General features: G+C 40.6%; 2 protein-coding genes across 2 annotated transcripts; both read right to left on the bottom strand.

The window, feature by feature from the left end:
- Positions 1–12,522: 12,522 nt before the first annotated feature.
- On the bottom strand, positions 12,523–13,455 carry LOC123830968 (olfactory receptor 2A25-like). Its single transcript, XM_045857586.1, has one exon. The coding sequence runs from the start codon at positions 13,453–13,455 to the stop codon at positions 12,523–12,525; it is 933 nt and encodes a 310-aa protein (XP_045713542.1).
- A 5,765-nt stretch (positions 13,456–19,220) lies between these two features.
- LOC123830954 (olfactory receptor 2A12-like) lies at positions 19,221–22,284 on the bottom strand. The gene is made up of 2 exons (XM_045857577.1): positions 21,503–22,284; positions 19,221–19,377 (listed from the first exon to the last, which is right to left on the bottom strand). Exons 1-2 carry the CDS (start codon positions 22,282–22,284, stop codon positions 19,221–19,223), a joined length of 939 nt encoding a protein of 312 aa, XP_045713533.1.
- Between the last annotated feature and the right edge of the window lie 4,286 nt (positions 22,285–26,570).

Here is a 26,570-nt window from a genome sequence, read left to right as displayed (position 1 = left end):
AAAAGCCGATAAAGACAATAGTTTCTAGATCTAATGTTAAAAAGGGAAGGCGTATACTGGAAAGTCCCATTTAAGAATCTATCCAGGTTTCAATACACACAGACAAAAGGATACACATTTGAAAGTGCAGTTTAGAGACACAAATACTAAATTGAGAGACTAAACTTAGATATTATGAAGTTTCTAGAGCAAAAGATAAAGAGAATGGTAAAGAAACATTATTTGAAGACACTTAACCAAAAACATTACAAAATTGAAGGAGACTTAAGTCCTTAAAATCCAAAAAATCTTTCTGTTTAATGAGTGCAATAAAGGAAGATAAGTGTATACTCAAAACCTTTTATAACTAAAGATGACATAAATCTTTAAATAAAAAACATACGCTGAGGATGAAATAGAACAAATAAAAAATAAATTTTCAATGAATGGAATTTCTTAACAATGATCTCTTTGACTATTGTCTTTCTTCCATTCCCTACATTTCACTGTGTCTACACTTCCTGCAACATCTATTCAAACAGTGATGTATCAATGAACCTCTTTCATGTCTCTTAATTACCCTTTCAGATTGTTTTCTCTTTTGCTGTCTTCACACTGTTCTAGACATGTCACAACTGTATTCTAATTGCACACTTATTCTATGACTGACACCTGGTTGACATTTGTCTCATCTGCCTAGCTTACAAATCATTTTTAAGTAACTTTATTTTTGCTTTCTAAGATTTTTAAGCAGATTCCTTCTACGTTAGTTGTTTTGTTTGATCCCTTAAAATCCCTTTACTGTTTCACCAGTGTTATGGTATTTCATAGAAGCTGCAATTTAATTTGCCTCTTCAGCAGTCTTTGTTTGACTCTTTTACACAATCTATATTCTGCAGCATTAAGAGGAAAATTAAAAGCTACCAAAGGTAAAATACAATTACATTCACAGGGACAACCACCCAGCTGACGGTGACTTCTCGTCCATAGGGAAGGGTCTGAAGGCAATGAGCTACTGTCTTCAGGGTCCAAGAAGGGGTAAGCTGCTGTTCTACATTTTGATATCATCAACAATACTCCTGAGTGCAGGAGAGCAAAGTGAGGCGTTATTGAATATGCAAATATGGAGGTATGAGGCCCTACAGATCCTCCGTGTACAAATAAATTGTATTCCTCAATACGAATCCCAATGAACCCACAGGTAAAGTAATATATGAAATCAATATACAAACACAATTTGAAAACTATCTTGGCAAACTTTATACCTACTGACCTAAAATAATAACTGTGGTATTTTAAAAAGATACAATTAAACTTTTTGGAATTAATAAGTAAACAGAGGAAGAGACGTCTGATCAGTAAAGACTGCTAAGATTCTTGATGAGAACTGGAACCCCGAGTGACTTTACATTTGTTAGTGTAATTCCTCAACTGGGATGTTACCACTTCATATACCTCATCAAAAATAGACATAAAAAATATGGTTCTCAAAATTACATGACAAGTGAAAGAAACTCAAAGCATGATTAAGCCAAAAGCAGGCAGAAAGCAATAAAGGAGAAATACAGAGGAGACTAAATCTTCCAATAGACAACACAAAAGAGCTGGTATTAATAAATCTATGTGTACCAATTACCACACTAATGTAAGACACTGACACACAGAGACAGTAGAAACATAAGGAAAAAAATCAAGGTACAAAATCTTTACAAAAAGGACATCTGAAATACCTAAATTTCCCCACAACCTTCATCCTCCCTCCCTCTCTCTTCCTCTCTTGCCACCCCCTCACACACACACACGGACACACACATAAAAGTTAAAGATGAAATTACAAAAAAAATGTCCAGCCATAAAGAAACTGTGGTACCATTACTGATAACACTTCAAAGCATTTATAAGTATATGGGAGCTACTTGAAAATAAAAATAAATACACTAACCCACCACAACCAAAATTCAGGATCTAGTCCCTTATAAAGTTTAATTACAAAGTGATTCTTTTAATCAGAGAAAGGGTGTCTCCCAAACCTTAAGAAACATTATTTTTAATGGTAAAATATTAAAAGGCTTTCCTCTGAGTTAGAAAATGTACACCACTAACACAATTTCTCTTGAATGTTGACTCAGTAACTAGTCTGCAATAAGAGAAAAAGAAGAATTAATGGCCATCAGAATTGAAATGGAGAATATAAAATATCACTATTCACAAAACACAACTGTGTACATAGAGAATTTCTACAAGTGAACTACTGCAATTCATAAGCAAATTTATAAAAACTCGGAATTCAAGGTGAAAGTGAAAAATGAAAACATTAAATGTCAAAGGATTGGAAAATTTTTAAAGAATCAAAATCTCTCCAAATTGGCCTATAATTTCAATGAAATACAAGTCAGAATTCTAGCAGTGGTTTTTGTTATCTGAAAATGAGTATTTTCCTAAATGTCACATATGAAAGTGCAAAAAGTCAAGGACAGCAAAGAGACCTTCAGAAAAAGGATGAAGGAAGAGGACTTACCTACTTACTAGTAACATTTACCGTAAACACAACATAATTAAATCCCTGAGTGACTGGTGCAAAGATAAACCAATAAGGCAACACAGCACACTGGGTGACCAAAAGTTCAGACACTCAAAGTTGGTGCCAGTGTTTTCAGTGAAGTCCACGCTACCTGTCGGCCATCCATGGAGAAAACTCTAACCTGACCACCACACATGAGGCCTGAGATAAATTTCAGGTGGGCTTTGATTCTAAATATGAAAGATAAACACACCCTCCAGGATAGAAACCAGGGGGTCCCAGAGTAGCAGCTTTTCTCAAATGGTACCAAAAACCAGACAGTCTCGTGACAACCTTGCATGCACAGGCTGCCCCCTCTCTCATTTGTTTCTCTGATTTTAATTTGTAAGAACAACACATTTTCACTTCAGCATCAGTGGTTTTGAACACCACTTCTCAAAGTGACTTAAAAAGTAAAGACAATAAGAATGCATTTACATTTACAATTTTGTGTAGAGCACATGTTTTCATGGATTACTATGCAAGGTACAGAAGTGAAGCAGAGAAGTTGTTTTCCTAGTAGAACCATTTTACCATACTTCTGACAGCTAATACTTTTCCCCAAACTCTAATGAGTAGCAATATCAGCCACACAATCCCATTGGTGGGGGTGGGATCTGACAATGGGTCTCCCTGGGATCAGGACAGCCATCCATGGACAGCAAGCCTGAAACACCAAATCAGGAAAAGCAAATCAGGCACCTCTACCAGCCTCACTGGCACAAGAAAACTACAATGGGTGTTTGACTGAATTCCTATTGGATGTTCTGGTGGCCACGTGTCACACCTCTTACAGGGCAATGAGGAAAAGAAGGCTATTTCTAGGAGGTGGTAGAAGCAGATAGTTCTCACATAGGAAGACATGAAGGAGAAATGGTGTAATAGCTCCAGCTTCACTTCCCACTGTAAAAGGAGGCAAGGGTATGAAATGGCTTTCATGCCCCTCTCAGGTTGCTACCATGAGACAGGGACATATAGTGGAACCAGGCCCTCCCCAGAAATGTGACCGGGGAAGGGTTCTGAGTAAGAGGAGTGAGAAACCTAAGCTTTGACAGCATGGGTGTCAGATGTTACTCTGAGCACCCCCACCATGGCATAGTGCAAGAAAAGGGTCTTCAGAAAGATGTATTTCTCTTCACCTAACCCTGAGGATTTCGGCCAACCTTTTATCCTGCTCCTCTGTTAGTCATTAACCAGTTTATACATAAGGATTCATATATAGGAGGGTACCATTTACAGTATTTTCCTCCTAGTGGGTTTGAATACACAGGAAGAGGAGAGGTTGGGCTGAAACACCTACTGCTTGAGGTGGGCTCCCTGGGTGATGAGTCACAGAGGCCCTTTCTGTCCAGACCATGAGGACAGGACACAGGGGAGATCATGAGGCTTCTAGATGAGAGAGCTTCACTCTCTGACCACCTGGAGCCCACCCATTCCCCACACATACCTGTGGAGGCCAGGGAACAAATGACAGAGCATTGTCCCACCAATCCGTGTCTTCACTACTGAGCAGAACAAACCTGCCCTCTGTTCTCGACTCCAGCTTTGTTGTCTGAGGGTGTCAGTGTGTGAGAGACTGTGTGTGTGTGGTGCTAGTAAAGAAGTGAGAACTCAGGAAAAATGGCAGAGGGATCCTACTCAGCAGGATCCTGGCATGAAAATGTAACAGGCAGACAAGTCAGATGTTACAGGATGTGTCACAGCACAACCTCCACATCCCCAAATATCTAGATCCTGAGCAGTTGATCTGAGCTGGGGCTCACCTTCGTACTGCCGAGGAGAATGGTTAAGCTTCATGATGTGGTGTGGGTGGCACCTGTGGAGCTTGTTAAGACAAGCAACTCGAAGGACTGGTTCCCCTTGAGGGAGTGAACCATCTTGGTCTGCTGAAAAGTTCTATTTTTACTTGGAAACTCATAGAGACTGAAGCCTATTTCTTTAAATTAGGACTTCAAGTGACTTCCTTTAAGTGACTTCAAGGACACCGAGTTTGCCATGCTGAGGATGGATTCAGAGGGCACTGCTGTTCACATTGACATGCAAGAGTAAACACTGATGTTGAACACTGTATTTTAGGAAGAGGCCTGGCATGAGAGATTAGTTATGTGCTAGGGGCATATAAAATATATTAAGCCACTGGGAGTAATGACGTCCCATAGAAAATGCTTGCTCAGGGAAGATGCAGAAAACCTCTATAATCTTTATAGGAGTATAACATAATAGGCAATAGCATGAGTCCAGATATAACACAGGGAATAAAAGAAACAAATAAAGACTTCAACATAAACAAAATGAAAGCTAAAAATCACATGATCATATCAACAGATGCTGAAAAAGCATTTGATAAAGTACAAAACTCATGAATGATAAAAACACCCAGCAAAGTGGGAATAGAGGAAACATACCTAAACATAATGAAGGCCATATATGAGAAACCTAAAGCTCACACCACACTCAATGGGCAAAATCTAAAAGCTTTCTTCCTAAGATCAACAACAAGACAAAGGTGTCCATTTCACCACTTTTATTCAGCATAGTATCAAAATTTCAAGATGCAGCAATCAGACAAGAAAAAGAAATAAATGGCATCCAAGTCTGAAAGGAGGAAGTAAAACTGTCATTGACTGCAGATGACATGATAGGGTACATAGAAAATCCTATAGGCTCCACCAAAAACTAGTTGACCCAATAAGTGAATTTGCAAAATATGGGATGCAAAGTCAATATTCAGATTGAGATAATTTTTGTCCACCCACAATGAAATATCAGAAACAGAAACTTGGGGGCGGGGGGAATCCCCTTTACTATAGCAACAAGAAAAACAAAGTACCTAGGAATAAACTGAAACAAGAAGGTAAAGGACCTGTACTCAGAAAACTAGACAACACTGAAGAAAGAAATTAAAGAAGATACAAATAAATGGAAGCATATATGGTGTTCATGGATTGGAAGAATTCACATCATTAAAATGCCCATACTGGTCCTGGCTGGCGTAGCTCAGTGGATTGTGCGCGGGCTGGGAACCAAAGCGTCGCAGGTTCGATTCTCAGTCAGGGTACATGCCTGGGTTGCAGGCCATGGCCCCCAGCAACCGCACATTGATGTTTCTCTCTCTCTTTCTTTCTTCCTCCCTTCCCTCTCTAAATGAATAAAATCTTTTAAAAAATTCAGTAAGTGGTATGAAAAAAAACTAAACACCTTAAATATGAAGATAAACATAAAAAAAATGTCCATACTACCTAAAGCAAGCCGTAGATCCACTGGAATCTGTGTATACATACCAATGACATGGTTCACAGATTTAGAACTAATATTTGAAAAATTTATGTGGAACCAAAAACAACCCAAAATAGTCTCAACAATCTTGAGAAAGAAGAACAAAGTAGGAAGGATCACAATACCTCACATCAAACTATATTACAAGGCTACTGTAATCAAAAGAGTCTGGCATTGGCATAAAAACAGATACATAGATCAATGAATCAGAAGAAAGAGCCCACAAATAAACCCATGTCTCTATGGTCAACAATATTTGACAAAGGGGACAGGAGCATAAAATGAAGTAAAAAGCTTCCTCAACAAATAGTGTTGAGAGAACTGGAATGTTACATGCAAAGAAATGAAACTAGACCACCAGTGTAAAACATACACCAGAATTAACTCATCATGGACAAAGGACTTAAACATAAGCTGTGACATCGTAAAAGTCCTAGAGGAAAACTGAGGCAGTAAAATTTCACATATCTATGCAGCAACATTTTTGCTGATGTATCCTTCTAGCCAAGGGAAATACAGGAAAGAATAAACAAATGGGACTACATCAAATAAAAAGCTTCTGCATAGATAAAGAAAACATCATCAAAATTAAAAGGGAATCAACCACAAAGGAAAACATATTTGTCACTGACACCTGAGACAAGGGTTTGACGTCCAAAATATACAAAGAACTCACAGGACTCACCACCAGGAAGGCAAACAATCCAATGAAAACATGCACAAAGGACCTGAACAGACACCTCTCCAAAGAGAACAGAGAGCCTATAGGTATATGAAAGTATATTCAACATCACTAGCAGAGAGATGCAAATTATAACCACTAGGAGATACCACCTCACACCATTCAGAATGGCCATCATTAACAAATCAACAAATAGCAACTGCTTGTGAGAATGTGGTGAAAAGGGAACCCTAGTGCACTGTTGGTGGGAATGCAAACTTGTGCAGCTCCTGTGGAAAACAGTATAAAATTTCTTGAAAAATAGCCAAGTGCTGGAAACAATCTCATGTCCATCAGTAAATGAGTGGATCAAACAACTGTGCATCATTTACACAACAGAATACTATGCAACAGAAAGAAAGAACAAACTCCTTCATTTCATTTCAACCTGGATGGAACTGAAGAGTATCATGCTAAGTGAAATAAACCAGGCAATGAAAGGCAGCTACCATATGATGTCACCTACAAGGGGAACCTAATGAACAAAACAAACAAACAAGCAAATAGAACCAGAGGCATGGAAACAAGGAACAGACTGCCAGTGACAAGAGGAGAAGTGGGGCGGGGGGAATAAGGAGGAGAGGAGGAAGAAGGTCAAGGTACAAGTATAAATGACCCGTGGACAAGGACACCAGGGTGGGGATTGACTGGGGGAGCAACGGGGGAAACTGGGACACCTGAAGTAGAACACCAGTCAAACAAGATTTCAAACAACTGTAATTTATGTCAAAAAGGGAAACAGTTATAAAGAATGAAAAATGTAATATTTCAATGAAGTATAGAATCTACAACAGAACAATGATTCATTCTGAAACAGCAATATAATGACTTCAATTAAGAAAACATCAAATACAACACAGGGCTACACCCAAGAGACTGCAGGACCAATGAACTCAAATGAAAATTAAGAGAAAAGTATCAAATACAGGCATAAAATGAAAAACTGGAGTTGAGTCAGAAGGACATCTTTGAAAGTGCTGAAAAGTGTTCTCACATCTACTCAAGAAGAAAGAAAACTTAATTGGTGAAAAAGCAACTTTTGAAGATGTTATTTCTGAGAATGTCCCAACTGTGATGAGGGATATGCTCCCATGAGCACAGAAACCACCACAAATCACAAGTAGATACATTTACATGCAACACCACAATTCTGCAATAATATACTGACATTTCTGAAAACCAGTGATAAAGTAAATATTGTCAAAACTCAGAAAAAAATATTTATTTATTACCTATCTCCAACAGGAATTGTTGCTTTAGCTGGAAAAAGATACATTCTTCAGTGTTTTTTGCATGGGGTGCTACTAGCAAAGAAGACTTGGGTTGGTTGCTTGGGTTTGTTTGCTTGTTTTATTTTTAACTTGTGTTTCTGTTTGAAAACATGTTCGTTTCATCTTAATTTTGGAAGCATATTTTCTTATATATAAACTTTTGGATTCACAGTTATTTTTCCACCACTTCCCAGATATTGCTCACTGACCTCTGATCTCCAAGGTTCCCACTGAGCAGACAGAAATTACCATTACTGCTGTACCCCTCACGGTACTACAGGGAGGACCCAGTTCCATGAGGGCACCTGTACTCTAGTTCCCCGCCCTGCATAAGAGAAGCCTGGTCTCATAGGCCATTGCCATCCTTTCAACCTGGGGCCTTAGGGACTGAAAGGGACTTGAAGCCAGGTGCCGGCTGCAGATCTGCCCATCCAGTTCCTGATTCCGCCTCATTCTTGTCCTTGGAGAGTCTGACTTACTCTCTTTCAAGCCCAGTCATACATTTAAGAGTTATGATTTTTAAAATGTTCTGTCCAATAGTTTTAGGTGCTTTGTCCTAACATGGTTTTCAGGATGGCCACTCTGCTGTATTGCCACTGTTTCTATTCTAGAAATCCCAGAGGTAACCTACCCGGGGAGGGAGTCGGATGCCTGCTGTTTCCCCTCACAAATGAGCACTTGATGCAAACACAGCTGCACTGCAAGGATGCCAGCTCCCGTCTCAGTCCCTGCCCACAGACACGAGTTATTCCTGTGACGCACGTTCCTCACCCTTGCCCCTCCCTCCCGCTCCACTTTGCGGCTTGTGTTCTGTCATGGGACGCTTATCACCTCCCTTTTCCAAATGTCTTGTCTTCTCCTTTAATGCATGCCTCCATTCCTATTTTCGTGGATTTTCCTTTATATCCAGTCCATAGCCTTTCCTTGTCTGTACATGCTCAGATTTATAAACTTTTACTTGTTTCACACATTTTCCACTTTTAAAACTATAATGTTCAAAATTTTTACATTTATTATATAGACAATACATTATATATGTATATTTGTTATAGAGGCAATTCATCATAGTTGGATTTGAAAATTCAGATAAGCACTAAGAATAAAAACCTTTTCGTTATCATCACTGGGATTTTTCTCTCAACAATTGCATATTATACATATAACATTAGTAATCTTCCTTTTTCCATTTAATATGAATCATAAATATATTGCCAGCCAATAAATATACAAAAACTGACTTTTAGGAAGATATTATTTAATATGCACATTTCATGTAAATATGTATTTTGCCTGTCTCCTAATATTGGAAATCTTGGATGTTTTCAATCTTTAGTTACTACAAACTAACACTACAAAGAGGAATCTTTGCTCACATAATTATTTTCTTCAATAAATCTTTAAATGGGAATTACTGGATCAAAAAAACCTTGAGGTGTTCAAGTTTTAATGTAAGCTCTAATGTACCAAATTGTCCTGGGCAAGATAAGCACTGTGTGGTATTACCTACTTTCTCAAAGCTTTACGATAAAATAGAAACAAGACTCATAGATAGAGTATACACTGACAGGTGTCAGAGGAGAGGGAGTTAGGGGACTGGTTGAAGAAGTTGAAGGGATTAAGCAAAAATAAACAAACAGATGAAAGCTATAGACGCAGACAACAGTACGGTGATTACTAGAGGGAGAGAGGAGTGGGGGGAGGCAGGAGAGGGCAAAGGGACAATAAATGGTGAAGGAAAAAGACTGGACTCAGTGTGGTGATCACACATTACAATATACAGATGATGTATTACAGAATCGTACAGATGAAACATATAATTTTATTTTTAAAAAAATTATTTATATATTTTTAGACAGAGAGGAAGGGAGCGAGAAAGAGGGAGAGAAACATTAATGTGTGGGACCCTCTGGCACAACCCCTACAGGGGATGTGGCCTGCATCCCAGGCATGTGCCCTGACTAGGAATTGAACCAGTGACGCTTTGGTTCTCAGGCCAGCACTCAATCCATTTAGCCACATCAGACAGGGCTGAAACCTATATAATTTTACCAACCAATTGTATCTTCTTTTTGTTCTAATATTTACTATTATATCTGTCCTGATTATTTGGGAAATTATTTTTAACGAGTCTGAGAATGTTTACAAAGATACTTAAATGTTGTGTTCTGATCAAGCTTGTTTTTTTTTTCTTTGAACTCTTAAAACACTTTGGGAAAGAAACTAAGTTGTTAAAATACTTCATTCAAAGGAGACATCCAGTTAGAAACGGGAGGATTAATAAGGAATACTGAAAGGTGACTGGGCCAGCAGTCTTCTGTCTCAGAAAGGTCTCTTTCCTGTTCACCACTGTGAGCACATCCCCAGGTGGTCTTACAGAGCTGCTCTGCTGCTGGAGCTGGTGCTGACTTCTCTGTGTTTTTAAGGCACACCTGCTTACACTAACATGGACCAACATGCACAGTGCAGCAATAAGTGAATGACCTAACCTGCATGACAACATCTACTGTAGCCCCTGAATCACCATATTCACAGCTTTGAGTGATCCCCTCCTCATGACTAGACAGTTTTTGCAACTGATTTGGAAGATGAACATGAATTCCTCTAAATATTTCTTTCTTTTTTAAACACTTTTTTATTGTTGTTCAAGTACAGTTTTCTGCCTTTTCCCTCAACCCCTCCCACCACCCCAGCCCTCCCCAACTCTTTCCCATGTTTCCACCTACCCTTGTTATTGTTCATGTGTCCTTTACAATTGTTCCGGTAAGCTCTTCACCCTTTTTCCTCGTTATCCCCCCCGCTCTTCCCTCTGGTCATTGTTAGCCTGCTCTCAATTTCAATGTCTTTGGTTGTATTTTGCTTGCTTGTTCGTTTTGTTGATTAGGTTCCAGTTAAAGGTATGATCATACAGTATTTGAATTTTATTGCCTGGCTTATGCACTTAGCATAATGCTCTCCAGCTCCATCCATGCCGTCATACAGGGTAGGTGCTCCTTCTTTCTTTCTTTCTGCTGCATCAAATTCCATTGTGTAAATGTACCATACTTTTTTGATCTATTCATTTACACATGGGCACTTAGGTTGCTTCCAGCACTTGGCTATTGTAAATTATGCTGTAATGAATCAACAAAGTGCATATGGAGTCATTTCAATTGCATATCTTAATACTAAAGCACGTTCTATTAAAAACACTGACCAGCTTGCAGCAGACTCCCTCAGTCACTCTGTGTCTGCTTCTCATGACTAATGTGGAGTTTTTGCTCCACACTTACATACAAGTCCTAACATTGAGGCTTTGTCTAAAGAAAGATCTCTACATTCACCATGTTTCCTGAATGCATCAAGACCAATCTCTGCTGGAGTTAACCCTTAAGGCAGACACCTTAAATGAATTTATTTTATATATAGTAAGTGTAAATTCCAAACAATTTAAGTATAATGCATCAGGTTGCACATCGAGCAACTAGCAGAACTTGATAAAAATCCCAGATTTTCCTAAATTCAAAATCATTGCTTTTAACCTTTTTATTTTTTTAGGTAGTAATATCTATCTACATAGCAGACTTCCTTCCAAAATGGATGCTTTGTAAGAAACAAATCCATATTTTTTCCTCTTTAAAAACTCTTCACACACACACAAACATTATTTTAAAACTAAATATTTCCCTTTGTCCCATTTTAAGTATTCAGGTTGAATTTCAAATATAATTTGAGGTATGTTTTGAAAAAGTCTCTTTATACATCATTTCCCACTACCTCTTAAATTGTGTTCTATCATTTCATGATTATGCTGGATTTCATGTTTGACTAATATGGTTATTTAACTCACCTCATATCTCTTACCTTAAACAGCAAATTATTACTGATAATTTATAGCTCTCGTATCATTGGTCAAACACTCATCACAGCAATTACACAGTCTGCCCTTATTTGCGAGAATGTTCTAACTTTAGGTCATTTCCCCTAGGAGACAAGTGACTGAACCAATGAGAGAAAATGTTAATTCTTCCAAGGACTCTTAGTTATGTCCATTCTGCCTTCTTCCTCTCATCTCCAGAATCCCAAATGTCCACCGAGGCTCCAAAGGCAGAGAAACACAGTGGCACAGGAAGCTCCAGTGTGTCTGTGGGTTTCAGCCTGACATCTTCAGGGTTCTCGTGTTGTTAGTTCCATCAGAGTGACACCCTTCATCCTCTTTCCCCTGAAGTCCCGGCTCATGTTCTTCCTAATTTAAGTTCTTGATGCCTCAGAAAGCATCACTGTCATAGACATATGAAGAAAACAACCAAATACTTTAAATGTAAACCAATTTTTGAAGATGACAGTTGTTAAACTTAAGTATTTCAATAATGCTATGCAATCAGTCTCAACTCCTGTTTTAAATATTCTGCCAATACCTTGGTTTATTCAATAAACTTTTATCAACACATCCTGATTGTGGAATATATAAATTTATTTCACCTTATTAGAATATCCAAATGACAATATTTCAAATGCATGTACCAAGCAGAGAGCTGGAAGAGGGGCTCATTTCCTTGTGCAGCATCCTCGGGGGGAGGGAACAGAATTGGCTTTCTCAGGAGGCAGTAACAGGAGCATTTCAAGAACATGTAAAGGAGACCCAGTGACTAGAACATCTCTATGTATCCTGTGTAAGTGGTGGGTGAGGTGACTTCTCAGGTCCCTGTCAGCTCAGTTACTTCCTATCTGTGAGGCTCTCATGAAGGTCTCCCCTTTCCCAGCCTCCTTCTCAGAGCAGCTTTGACTTCTCTGTTCCTCAGACTATAGATCAGGGGATTCAACATGGGATTGAAAAGGCTGTGAAACAGGAGGAGGTATTTCTTCTGCTCCTGGGGGTCCCCATGTTGGGGTCCAACATACATGATAATGGCTGTGCCATAAAAGAGTCCCACCACACAGAGGTGGGAGGAGCAGGTGGAGAAAGCTTTCCGGCGCCCCTCTGCTGACTGGATCTTCAGGACCGCCCACACAATGTGACCATAGGAGACCACAATTGCGGACAATGGTCCCACCAGCACCAACGCTGCCACAGACAAAACCACAACCTTGGTAAAGTGCGTATCTGCACAGCTGAGTTTCAGAACAGCAAGAATTTCACAGAAAAAGTGATTCACTATCTGGGGCCCACAGAAAGGCAATGGTAAGAGTAACACCATATCTACTAGGGCAAGGAGGAATGCTAAAGTCCAGGAAGCCACTACCAGGGTGATGCAGACTCTCCAGCTCATGATGGTAGAATACCGAAGGGGCAGGCAGATGGCCACATACCGATCGTAGGACATCACCACCAGGAGAAGACATTCAGTGTGAGCAAAAATCAAGAAGAGAAAGGTTTGTGTCATGCAGCCAGCAAAGGAGATGGGCTGGGCTGGGCTCAGGAGGTTGACCAGCATCTGGGGCACTGTGTTGCAGGCATAGGTTATGTCCACAGTGGCCAGCTGGGAGAGGAAGAAGTACATGGGGGTGTGCAGTCGGGAGTCCAGTGAGATGAGCCCCAGGATGACCCCGTTGCCCAGCAGGGTGCAGGCGAACAACAGGGAGAAGAGCCCAAACAGGAGCAGCTGCATCCTTGGGCTGAGCGGGAATCCCAGTAGGAGGAACTCTGTGACAGAAGTCTGGTTGCCCCCCATTTTCCTGGGAAAGAACAAGGGAGCAAGCTCATCAAATCTGAGTGTCCTAGGGATGAGTTCAACATGGTAGATGTGTGTGTCATCGTTTCTTTCCACACAAAACATCTTCAGTGACACTTCTGTCCTGTTCATCAGTTACTAAGTGAATCCCATGCACTGCAAATGATACAGAAAGAAATTTTTTTCACCCTAATAAATTAAATGTCAGTGCTCTATTACAGTGTTCAGTACGTCTTAACTTTGTTTCCAAACTTCCACCACAGCTCAAAACACATTAACACGCCTACTCCCTCCCTAACAGTGGACACTTGGTCAGTCAGCAGCACTGCTTCTGAGACCTGCCTGGGAGAGTCCCGACCCGCAGTGCACACACAGCCACCGTGGGGAGGGGGCTGTGGGCCTGGGTCTGCACCTGCACGTGAGGGTGGGAAGGAGGACCAGGAGCCTGTGGGAGATCCTCCTATCAGGGATCTCACAGATTCGTGCCTTCATTAGATGCCTTATGTGTTAGCCTTGTAATTTCTACTGGCAGCATCATCTTGAATTAAGTTGAGGGAATGGCAGGCAGACTGCCACAACTTTAGCTGGATTTAGGGGAGAGAACTTTGCCTTTTCACTTTTGTATCCACAGACATTCTACTCTGATCACGCTGTTTCATGATCAGATATTACCCCTCACAGACTTACCCCTATATGAATATTTATACTCCACTCCTGTATGTGTGGGGATAATATACATGTTTTATATACAGTTCCATACATACATGCATGCACATACATGTGTTTGAATCCTTATTATGTGCAAGACTAGTTGCTATTTTCTATGTTATTTTCTACTCCATTTCACTTGTAAAATGCTGGTGGAATGATTTCTTGATGGGTCATGGCCTGGGATGTAAAACTACTGATCAGTATCCAAGGATACAGCAAAAGCTCTAAATATATATCTTACAGCTAAATTCTAACAGAAAAACATTATTCATCATGAATCTTTACTTTCTGCGGTTTATCAGTCTTTAGAAAAGGACTTGTTCGAGAAAAATAATTCCAGGGTTTGACTTATAACAATTAAACCACTACTACTGTTTCCTTGTCTCTTTGACTCCATATCCTTCTTCAGCCCAGCATCCATCTGAATTTCACTAAAATAAGAATCTCACAAAAGCTCAGAATTGTAGTCCCATATCAATTCTCCATTCAAATTTCCTCATAAGTTAATAATCGCAAGGTTTAATAAGCAAAAGTGTGAAGGTTTCACCCTGTTTCAAAGGAAGAATCAGAATTCACAGCAGAAACACTGGGAGATGACATTGTCTTAGTCCAAGAAATAATTTCATAACAGTTAGAATCACCTTGGTGAAGAAAACTGGTTGTTTTAGTAGCACTGATCTTTATGTCAGTGAATGCTTTAACTCAGAGATTTGGATGCCCATGTCATGGGAGAAGTCGAGCAAGAACAATGCTGAGGTCTCTTCCAACTATAGGATTCATTGGCCCTAAGTATAGAAAAAGGTGTTAGCCATTATGGTTCCAGCTTTGTTGCCACATTTCAGGGGAAAAGGGTCAAGGGGTTGCAGGAACAATTATAAAGGACACATGAACAATAATGTCGGGGGGCACAGGGGAGGGAACTGGGGAGAAAGCTGGGGAGGGCTGGGGTGCAGAAAAAAGGCATAAAACTGTTCTTGAACAACAATAAAAAATTGAAAAAGGAAAGAAAAAGAAATTCCTTGGAGTGACAAGTTTCTTAAAAGGACTCAAAAGATAAAAATTCTCCTATCCAAATAACTCACGAAATGGAAGTTCACTTTCAAAAATAAAACCTTCAGGACACTCTATTGTAATAAACCCCTTTTGTGGTTAACTTGATCCATTATTTCATGAAAACATGGCTGAATTTCATGCGACAATGGAAACACTTTCAAGAAAGTCCCTCACACAGCTAATGCAGCTTATCATTTAAACAACGAATTTTGCACTAAATGTATCAAAGTAAATGATCCACATTAGGTGTCTCCAAATTACATGGTGACTTGAATGATCCTATTACATAAGTCTACACATAGCAAACACCTGGCACAGACAGAGAATAACAATTCCCTTCTGCACTCTGATTTTTCATCACAGCCTGTCTGAAATTGAGTAGTGAACACAGACTGGACAACACACAAAACTCACCACAGACTTACAGCTAAAATTAGAACCAGCTGAATGTGACTTGGGTTGAGCAAAAACACATTAATAAGGAGAATAGTATCTGCGACATAGTGTGGAAATTGCCATCTCATAAGATCTCTTAGGAGAAATGGTGCCCAAACAAGAAGAGATGGTTTATTCTCTGCTCAGCTCCACCACCTCTCAATATACTGCTGAGTGTTTGGTGTAGGGAGGGAGAAGGACCCGCCAGGCACACTGCCATCAGCTCCCGTCCAGGGGAAAGGGGCCCCACAGGGACTCATCTCTGCTGTTCTCCACAGGGACTCTTGTGGCAAGACGGTGGCTATGATGATTCCGTCACTCACTGTGGGGTGCATGTTCATCCACTTAGAAGCTCTAGAATGATTTCTGGGACTCCTTCACACATCACAATGACCACACCTTGCACTCACTATGGCTGGAGAACACAGTTTGCCCACCTACTAACCTTCCAAATAGAGCAGGTGGTACACGGGGCAGCTGGGGTTCATAGGTTTTTCCCATCTTCTAGTCTTGGTTGAGTTTCTTCTCACACCTGACTGGAACATGTATCCTGTGTATTTTTTCATTTGGAATCATACAGGAATCTAACAGGGAACAGAAGCCGTGCTGGTACATACAACAGTAGAGAGACCTTCATATAACCAAATGGCTAAAAGGATACTGGGGAACTACACAGGAAAAAAACAGCTGTCAGGTAAAGAAGGACTGCGTGAAGCTGCCATCCCTGGGGATCAAGGGCATAGAGCAAAGGTTGGGTGATTAGAATCCGGAAGTTCCCAGAACTTGGTGTCCGGACTTAACAGTATGAAGAGAAGGGGTGCTCCAGTTGCTTGTGGTCCCAGCCAGGAATGACAAGGCTGGTTCTGGGACTCTGAGTACCTAAGGCTGGGCAGGGGGCCTCTGCTGCCACTGCCAGGAGCTGTTGGGGACAAGGCTGACAAGAGCAGCGGGCAGACAGGAAGGTACAAGGTCCTTTTCCCTGCTCCAGGCTCCCAGTCTGCTTTAGAGCTCCCTGCCTACACAACACAAGCAATTGGAAGCCACTAAAATCAATAATCTGTCCTGGCTGGTTGGCTCAGTAGGTTGAAGGATTGTCCCACAAACAGAAAGTTCCCAGGTTCGATCCTGGTCAGGGCCCATATATACCTAGGTTGGGGGTTTGGTCCCAGTCAGTGCACATACAGGAGGCAACCAATGGATGTTTCTCACATTTATGTTTCTCTGCCTCTCTCCGTCCCATCCCCTCTCTCTAAAAATTCAGTAAGCATGTCACTGGGTGAGGATTAAAAATAAAAATTCAGTAGTCTAAATGTGCAAATTTGATTAGGAAAAGTTGTAAGCTGGATACCAGATGCTGGGGTCTCAAGTTTATCAATAAAGGACAAACTTCACATCATTCAGACTGAGAGTTCATACAAGACAGACACAAGAATTGCTTAAAAACACTAACTGGAAGACGAGGTTCAGCTGTGATGCACAGAGAGGTTTGCTGATTCCTTACCTTGAAGGGAACGTGCCAGCTAGTCACAGGCAGCCCTGTGAGCCCCAGGCCCTCCCTCTAAGGTCCAGTCTGCGTCACACTGACAGTGCACAGGGGCAGAGGAGACCTGTGCTGCTGGATAAGGGTTGATGACCAGAGGGAAGGAGGGCTGGGCAGTGACAGCAACTCAGTAAAAGTCCGACAGTTGCTACTCTCTGGTACGTGCACGCATAAAACAGACTGATAACAGGACGTTCTGCATGGACTGGTTACGGTGGCTGGAGGAGATGTTGTGTGTTAGGTGCTATCGATGTGTAGCACACAGCACTGGGTGAGGGACTGACAAACACGTTAGCTGTTATGATAAGAGCCCATCTGCTCTTCATATTCAGTGAGCTCTGCTGCCCACAGCAGGTAAGTAAGAGTTGAGTGGCTTTTTAAAATGATCCTTTATCCTGTAGTATTTAAATAGAAACAGGGATGAAATTCGAGAGTTTTTCTTACATCTTATGAACTTTAGTAGGTGAATTTATTTGTATTTTCTTAATTTCCAAGTATATCTTCATTTAAGTATAGTTGGTGTACAGACTAGTACTGGTTAGATTATCTCAGGCGGAAACAGTTATTTGACATTTCCAAACTTTCCTACAGCATAAAAGATAATTTTTAAAAGGCATAAACAGTCATCATCTTACCACCCTACAACCATTACTACAGTATTTTATGTCATAGTATTCTCTATTGAGTGTGTAAATCTACCATAATTGCAATTATAGACCATTTGCAGTTACTGGTTCACATTCTTGTTTTAAATTTTATAACTCCTATGTATCTGTAAAATCTCTACAGTCATCATTTTAATGACTGCATAAATAGCTCATGGAGTTAAAGTGGAATAATTGATCAATTTCTCATTACGTTGAATATGAGTTTAAAACTTTCCTATTAAAGAAATTTTAGAGGGAAAAAAGAGTCACATTGAGTAATTATTTCTCCCCAAGAGAAGGGCACACACTGACTCTTCTGATCAAGTCCCCTGCTCACTCTCAGTGTGAGATGGAGAAAGACTCTGGAAGCAAGTGGCCAACCTCACCTCAAAGTGGGTTAGAAGGTACAGTTTATGGCAACACCCTCAGAGGTCACCTAAAGTCCGTGGGACCCATGCCCGACCACTGTGTTTGAGAAGTAGAAGGAATCAGTAAAAGTCAAACTGCCACCAAGGCAGGAGAGCCAGCCACACTCTACTAGTCACCTACAGTCTGGTAAAATGTCCTGTGTCAGGATATGCATTCTCATGAGGGAAATGACACAGACCTGGACTAACCAGGTGAAAGTGCTGGTGAAAGACACTGGAGAACATGGAAACAGTCTGTACATCTACATGATTCACAGCCCAACACTCAAAAGTTCCTGGGGACCACACACAGCCCAAATTGTTTCTCTGAGACCCAACGCCCAGCTGTGCCCTTTGCCAGTTACTGGCTCAGCAGCTTGCCCCCAAGGCTGTAAACAGTGAGCTGGGTTCCAACACTGTCTGCAGTTTCTCCTTCTCCCCTTCCCCCTACACGCCCTGTGTTAATTCTGTTCCTTCACTCAGCCTGCTGGTTCACTCCCCAGTAGAGGTCTGTAATTTTCATATGAAATATCTCTGCATCATGCAACTAGAGCTCCCTGAGATGGTTTATAAGTGGCAAGTACAACCTGGGAGAACGGACAAGAGGCCTTTTGGGTTTGCAGGACCACTTCCTTCCACTGCAGCTTTTTCTTCCTTCCCAAATCCTATGACACATGGGGTTACTGAGTTTACACAGTTAGGGTACAGATGGAGATAGACTATATTCAACCTTTGGGACCCACAATAGGGATAATATAACTTTTAATTTCACAGATATTCAATTCAATGAACAATTAAAGAAAAAATTATATCCGATTAACAAAAATCAATGAGTATAAACTATAGAAAGCTTCCTTCAGAGAAAGAGGGAAAGTCTGATCTCACATCATGAAGAACCACAGCAGAAGGGAGCAGCAGTGAGCTTCTCTGGATTCAGGTGGTAGCTGAGCACTTGGGCTGGGGATTCAAATGTCACTCCAATTGGAAATGACTCTCCTCACACAGTGCTCTCTGCAGGGCACCCTTGACATCTGCGTTCCTTAGGCTGTAGATCAGCTGGTTCACCTTGGGGCTGAAAAGGGTGAACAGGAGAGGGATGTCCTGCTGCTCCTTGGGGTGGCGTGATTTTTGGGGGGGCCTTAGACATGATTATGGTGCTTTGACAAGACAGCATTACCACAGAGAGTTAGGAGGAACCAGTACAGAAGGCCTTCCTGCAGCCCTCCCCAGACTGGATCCTCAGGAGGGCAAAGGGGATGCACGTGGAGGACACCAGCACCAAGCACAGGGGCCCCACGAAGATAAAAGTTCATAAGTAGCCGACCAGTTGGCCCAAGTCACCCGGATGTGTTCAGTCTAGATGGATGGCCACAATGACCAGGAATCCAGAGCCCTGGTCAGGAGGACCTCTAATTAGCCCCTGTGGCTCTGACTCTAGGTTCACTGCTCACCCATTAGGTGATAAATTATCTTCCAGGGTGGATACTTCTACAGCAAAGGTCAGCACACTTCCTTGCTCATTATGCTGTTGCATTTCCAACTTTATGTAAATGAACATTTATGTATCCTGGCTTATGCATCATCCCATGGTGCTTTGGAGGACAAGATGCAGTCCCTGAAGAAAATTTCCAAAATGGATCTAAACGCTGAAAGCCAGACCCACAACCAATTTAAGGTCATTGAAGCATGACTCAGGAATAGGAATGAATCCCTTCCCAACAGCAAGAGATGAGGTGCTTTTTTTTTTTTTAATAACTACTGTTGATAAACTGTGAGATCACCTGGACAAAAAAGAAATCTAAAGCATGGATCAGAAATTCCTCACACAAGGCCTGAAACGCCCAAGCAAGTTGATGGTGATGAGCTCTAGGAAGATCTTACTGTGAAAACATGCTTCGGGAGAAAGGGCAGGATAAATTAAAAGGTGCCCATTCAACATAAAATCCTACAAAGAGAAAATTTAAACTATGATGGACCATCTCAGCCTTCCTTCGACTCACTCTGCCAAAACCTAACATCTTGGTTTCTTATCTGTACTCTCTCCATCCCCACCACAAAAATGTAGCCTCTGAACCGAAGGAATCAAATGTATTTAGAGAGCACATGCTAGCCACCTGACCCTGTCCTTAATGCTATGCAGGGTGAGGCACACAGGTTGACATAGAGTTAGTACTCTTTTGGCTTCACATTCTATTCAGTAAATATGTTGTCATACTCACTAGGAACTGTGAGGACACTGATAATAAGTAAATGCATATTTTACACAATAACCAATATGTTAATTTTCCTCAAGTAGAACTTCACTCCATAATATACTCCACTACAATTTCCTTTGGCTGGGGAAATTATTCCATCTAATTCATAACAAAGAAATTTCTTCTTTTCCAAGTTTTATCTTTTTCAAGTAAATCTCTTATCCCATGGAGAATTCTTCACCAATAAAAATTCACCAAATCTTGAATACCTTTAGATAATTGGTATATAAAATACACATCTAGTTAGAATCTCTAGTAAAAAGATGAAAACAAGGCCATGGTGTACAACTGTACCTCATTCTTTACTTACAGGGGAAGATGTTAGCCTTTCATCATTAGGTACTATGTTTGCTGTGTTTTCTTTTCTTTTTCTCCATAGATCCTCTTTAGAAATGCTTATTCTTTGTTATTACTAGCATGTAAAGAATTTCATCCTGAGTTAATGTTAAATTTTGTCAAACACTTTATTACATCTACTGATATGTATCTTTAATTTGTTAATGTGGCAAATTATGTTCATTGTTTTAACATTAAACAATTCTAGCATGCAGGGAATAAAAACTTTTTAAAAACATAAAATTATTTTATTTCATAGACTTCTTCTACTCATATATTCTTTAAGTCATTTGCATCTCTTTGATAAATAGGTTTAGACTGATTTTCAGTTTCACAATCTATCTCAGGTTTGGTATCAATGACATAAACAGGAAGAGGAATTATTTTCTCATTTTCCAACAAGTCCAAAGACAAAGAGTCCTGGGTTGGTTAAACTAAAAGATTCAAAAGGGCATTCAAGATCCCCACATGAGGAGGACCAGCTCGCACACTCAAAATACTCCCAACCATCCCTCCCAGTAACCTCCTCCTAGCCAGAAACCTCCACAGGGCACCCTTGACCTCTGAGTTCCTCAGGCTGTAGAACAGCGGCTTCAGCATGAGGTCAAAAAGGCTGTAAAACAATGCCATCATCTTCCTTTGTTCTTGAAAGTGGGGGATTTGGGGACCAAGTATATGTCAATGGCACAGCCAAAGAAAATCCCGACCACACGCAGGTGGGAGGAGCAGGTGGAGAAGGCCTTCCTGCAGCCCTCCCCAGACTGGATCCTCAGGATGGCCCAGAGGATGCGTGTGTAGGAGACGAGCACCAAGCACAGGGGCCCCACTAAAACAATCACAGAGCCCACAAAGAGGACAAGTTCATTGAGCCTGGTGTCAGCACAGGCCAATCTGAACACTGGCAGGATTGGACAGAAGAAGTGGTTGATTTTCTGAGGCCCACAAAAGGGCAGCCTCAGGAGGAGAGTAATGTGGACCAGAGCCAGGAGGAAGCTAAACAACCAGGACATGGCGGCCAGGATGGTGCACACTCTCCAGCTCATGATGACAGAGTACTGGAGGGGGTGGCAGATGGCCACATACCGATCATAGGACATCACCAGCAAACACGTGCACTCTGTGACAGCATGTATCAAATACATGGAAGTCTGAAGGATGCATGCACCAAAGGCGATGGTTTTCCTGTGCATCATCAGATTTGCCAGCATCTTAGGAACAGTGCTTGAGGCATATGACATGTCAACAATGGCCAGGTTTGAGAGGAAGAAGTACATGGGGGTGTGTAGGTGGGAGTCCACGCAGATAAGCCCCAGGATGACCCCATTGCCCAGCAGGGTGACACTGTAGAATAGCAGGAAGAACCCAAAGAGGAAAACTTCAAGTTCTGGGTCAACCTGGAAGCCCAGCAGGATAACTCCTGTGATCCATGTCTGATTGTTTCCCATTTTCTTATGACTGGTGGATACAAGGCTGCCCTTAGGACAGAAACTTCACAGCTGAAAAGCAGAAAAGGAGAAAAGAAATGGTATGCTCACATAGAGTGAGAATTTATGCCCAAAGCCACAAATCAGTAAGTCATGGATTCAGTCCCGCCCACGGTCCTGTGATGCTGATCTGCAAATTTGGCTTTAGAGATATTTAGAAACTTTAGATGTTAGCCAATATTAAAAACTGAGAGATTTCACAGAAAAGTTAGGGTCTATGTCTTCCACGAAATAAATAGAAGATTTGATACTCTTGGAATATATTGTAAACAATAATCAGCTGAAGCTAATGAAGAGAGACAAGACAGATGCCTTTTCACTTACCACAACTTCTAGGAATCTCTGTTTTCTCCCAGAAATTGAAGGGGAGTGACACTTAATTTTATCACGGCACTTACACGATTGGTTGTGTTCCACATTTTTAAGAAAAGATTGATGCTCAAAGGGAGTTCTTTAGTTCTCCTGTACTTGAAACTCATGAACACGAAAGATCAAAATATAAAATGCAAACCCTCCACTACACAGCCAGAGTTTCAAATGGGACAATTCTTTCATATACCTGGAACGAATGAGAAACACGACATGCTCCATCATGAAAGCAGAGTGTCATACCTGGAACTCAGCTTGTGTGGAGTCCAGGAAAGATGTGGGAGGTGGGGCACAAACACGGTTCCCCAAACCCAAGCACCTGGGCTGGGGCTCACACACATACAAGGATACACTTTTGAAAGTGCCATTTAGAGACCCAAATACTAGATTGAGAGACTAAACTTATATACTATAAAGTTCCTAGAGCAAAAGATAAAGAGAATGGTAAAGAAACATTATTTGAAGAGACTTATCCAAAAACATTACAAAATTGAAAGCATTTACAAAATTAAAGTCCTTAATTTGCAAAAAAAAATGTATTTAATGAGTGCAATAAAAGAAGATAAATGTACACTCAAGACTTTTTATAACTAAAGAGAACATAAATCTTTAAGTAAAAAATGTACTCTGAGGATGGAAGAACACAAATAAAAAATAAATTTTCAGTGAATGGAATTTCTTAACAATGATCTCTTTGACTATTGTCTTTCTTCCATTCCCTACATTTCACTGTGTCTACACTTCCTGCAACACCTATTCAAACAGTGATGCAGTCAATGAACCTATCTCATGTCTCTTGATTAATTACCCTTTCAGATTGTTTTCTCTTTTGCTGTCTTCATGCTGTTCTAGACGTTTCACAACTATATTCTAATTGTACAGTTATTCTATGACTGACACCTGGTTGACATTTGTCTCATCTGCCTAGCTTAAAAAACATTTTAAAATAACTTTATTTTTGCTTTCTAAGATTTTTAAGCAGATTCTTTTCATGTCTATTGTTTTGTTTGATCCCTTAGAATCCCTTTACTGTTTCATCAGTGTAATGGTATTTCATAGAAGCTGGAATTTAATTTGCCTCTTAAGCACTCTTTGTTCACTGTTTTACATAATCTATATTTTTCAGCATTAGGAGGAAAATTAAAAGTTAACAAAGGTAGAATACAATTACATTCACAGAAACAACCACCCAGCTGATGGTGACTTCTCGTCAGTAGGAAAGGGTCTGAAGGCAATCAGATACTGTCTTCAGTGTTCCAAGAAGGGGTAAGCTGCTGTTCTACAGTTTGATATCGTCAAGAACACTCCTGAGTGCATGAGAGCAAAGTGAGACATTATTAAATATGTAAATATGGAGGTATGAGGACCTACAGATCCTCCATGTACAAATAAAGTGTATTCCTCAACACGAATCCCACAGGTAGAGCAATATATGAAAACAATATAGAAACATAATTTGAAAACTATCTTGGCAAACTTTATAACTATTGACCTAAAATTGATGTGTGGGTCACCGGCCAGCAGTGATCACGGAGCGCTGCGGATGGCTCATCGAAATGCGAGAAAAACATACACAGAGACAACGAGGTCCTGTGGGGGAATAGGAACAGCAGGGCCACTCCTTACGTGGGAAGCGTGCCTGCCGCTTGGCCACCCTCCCTGATGGGGAGAGCGCCCCGTTCCCCCTCTGGAGAGACTTTTTATTGGTTTCATTTGCATAAGAATTCAGGTAAAAAGCTCATTACTCATTGCTAGGAAGTAAGGATCAAACAATAGATAACAAGGAAGTCTGAGGGCCTATTTTGAGTCAGGATCAAAGAGCTGTAAAACTTTGAGGAACAAACTAACTTCCTCCTTGGACCCTTCTCATTCAACTGAGAACATTCTAAACAAAGGAGGTTTCACAGGAATTTACATGTTCTTTCTTAGGCCTGATCACCCGGGGTATCCGTCCTTTTCAGCACAGAGCTGCACCACCCTGTCATTGTTTCAGGCTTAGGTGGAGCAAGGGAACCCAGGCAACCAAGAGATAAGGAGATTTTCTCCCAGATGATGAGGACTCAGGCTATGTCAAAGCCGAGGAGTGAGGGTCCATCACCCCCTTTTGCTGTAGCCTCCAAAGTCCTTTCTTGGGGGCCTCCCACATGATCATGCCTGTCTTAGATCGTTCCCCCCTTGGGGAATCTTACCCGTCTTTGACTAACCAACCAAGCTTTGGGGTTCAGTTATGAATGAAGCAGCAGAAGCAGCAGAAGCAGCACTCCTGCCAGGGAGATAAGCTTTTGTCTCCTTGCTGGCTTACGGTTCCAAGGGCGTTCCCTCAGCCTTAGCCTGGGGGAGGTGCAGCGAGGTTACAGCTTCTGATACCAGGCAGGGCGGTTCCCAGCATAAAATAATTATTGTGGTATTTTAAAAAAATAAAATTAAACATTTTGGAATTAATAAGTAAACAGAGGAAGAGACATCTGATCGGTAGAGACTGCTAAGACTCTTGATGAGAACTGGAACCCCGAGTGACTTTACATTTGTTAGTGTAATTTCTCTACTGGGATGTTACCACTTCATATACCTCATCAAAAATAGACATAGAAAATATAGTTTTCAAAATTACATGACAAGTGAAAGAAACTATAAGCATTATTAAGTCAAAAGCTAGCAGAAAGCAACAAAGGATAAATAAAGAGGTAACTAAATTTTCCGATAGGAAACACCAAAGAGCTGGTATTAATAAATATATGTATAGCAATTACCACACTAATGTAAGACACTAAAACACAGAGATAATCAGAATATGAGAAAAAAAATCAAGGTACAAAATCTTTACAAAAAGGACACCTGAAATACCTAAATTCCCCCTTTCATCCTCTCTCCCTCTCTCTCTCTCTCTGTCTCTGTCTCACACACACACACGCACACACACCCAAAATTTAAAGATGAAATTACAAAAAACATGTCTAGTCATAAAAAAAACTGGTAGTAGCATTACTGATATCACTTAAAAGCATTTATAGCCATATGGGAGCTTCTATACAATAATAATAAAAGGAACATTCCACCAAAAAGAAAAGTCAGAAGGTAGTGCCTACAAATTTTAATTACAAACAGATTCTTTTAATCACTTTGTCCCCTGAATCTTCAGAAACATTACATTTAATGGTGAGATATTAAAAGCTTTCTCTCTAAGTTAGAAAATGTACTCCACTAACACAATTTCTATTGAATGTTGCCTCAGTAACTAGTCAGCAAGAAGACAAAGAGAAGTAAAAAGGCCATTAGAATTGAAATGTAGAATATAAAATGTCATGATTCACAAAATACAATTACCTACCTGGGAAAAGCTTCCATAGTGAACTACTGAAATTCACAGGCAAATTTATAAAAACTCTGAATTGAAGGTCAAAATGCAAAATGAAAAATGTACATATGACAAAGGATTAGAAAATTTGTACAGATGCAAAATCTTTCCAAACTGTCCTATACACTCAATAAAATTCAAGTCAGATTCCTAGCAGTTGTTTTTATCATGTAGAAATTCATAATTTTTATAAATATCACATATGAAAATGCAATAAGTCAAGGATAGCCAATAGACCTTGAGAAGAAAGAATGAAGGAAGAGGACTTAAACTACTCACTAGTAACATTTACCACAAAACCAACATGATTAAATCACTGGGGAACTGGGGCAAATGTAAACCAATAAAGCAACACAACAGCTTGGGTGACTCCAAAGTTCAGACACACAAAGGCGGTACCAGTGTTTTCAGTGAAGTCCCCGAGGTCCGTTTGATATCCGTGGAGAAAACTCAAACCTGGCCACCACACATGAGGCCCGAGATAAATTTCAGGTGGGCTTTCATTCTAGTATGAAAGATAAAC

The sequence above is a fragment of the Phyllostomus hastatus genome, unplaced genomic scaffold (genome assembly GCF_019186645.2).
Source record: "Phyllostomus hastatus isolate PE091 unplaced genomic scaffold, TTU_PhHast_1.1 phas_scaffold_142, whole genome shotgun sequence".
Taxonomy (NCBI): Eukaryota; Metazoa; Chordata; class Mammalia; order Chiroptera; family Phyllostomidae; genus Phyllostomus; species Phyllostomus hastatus.
This window is presented reverse-complemented; position numbering and strand designations above follow the sequence as displayed.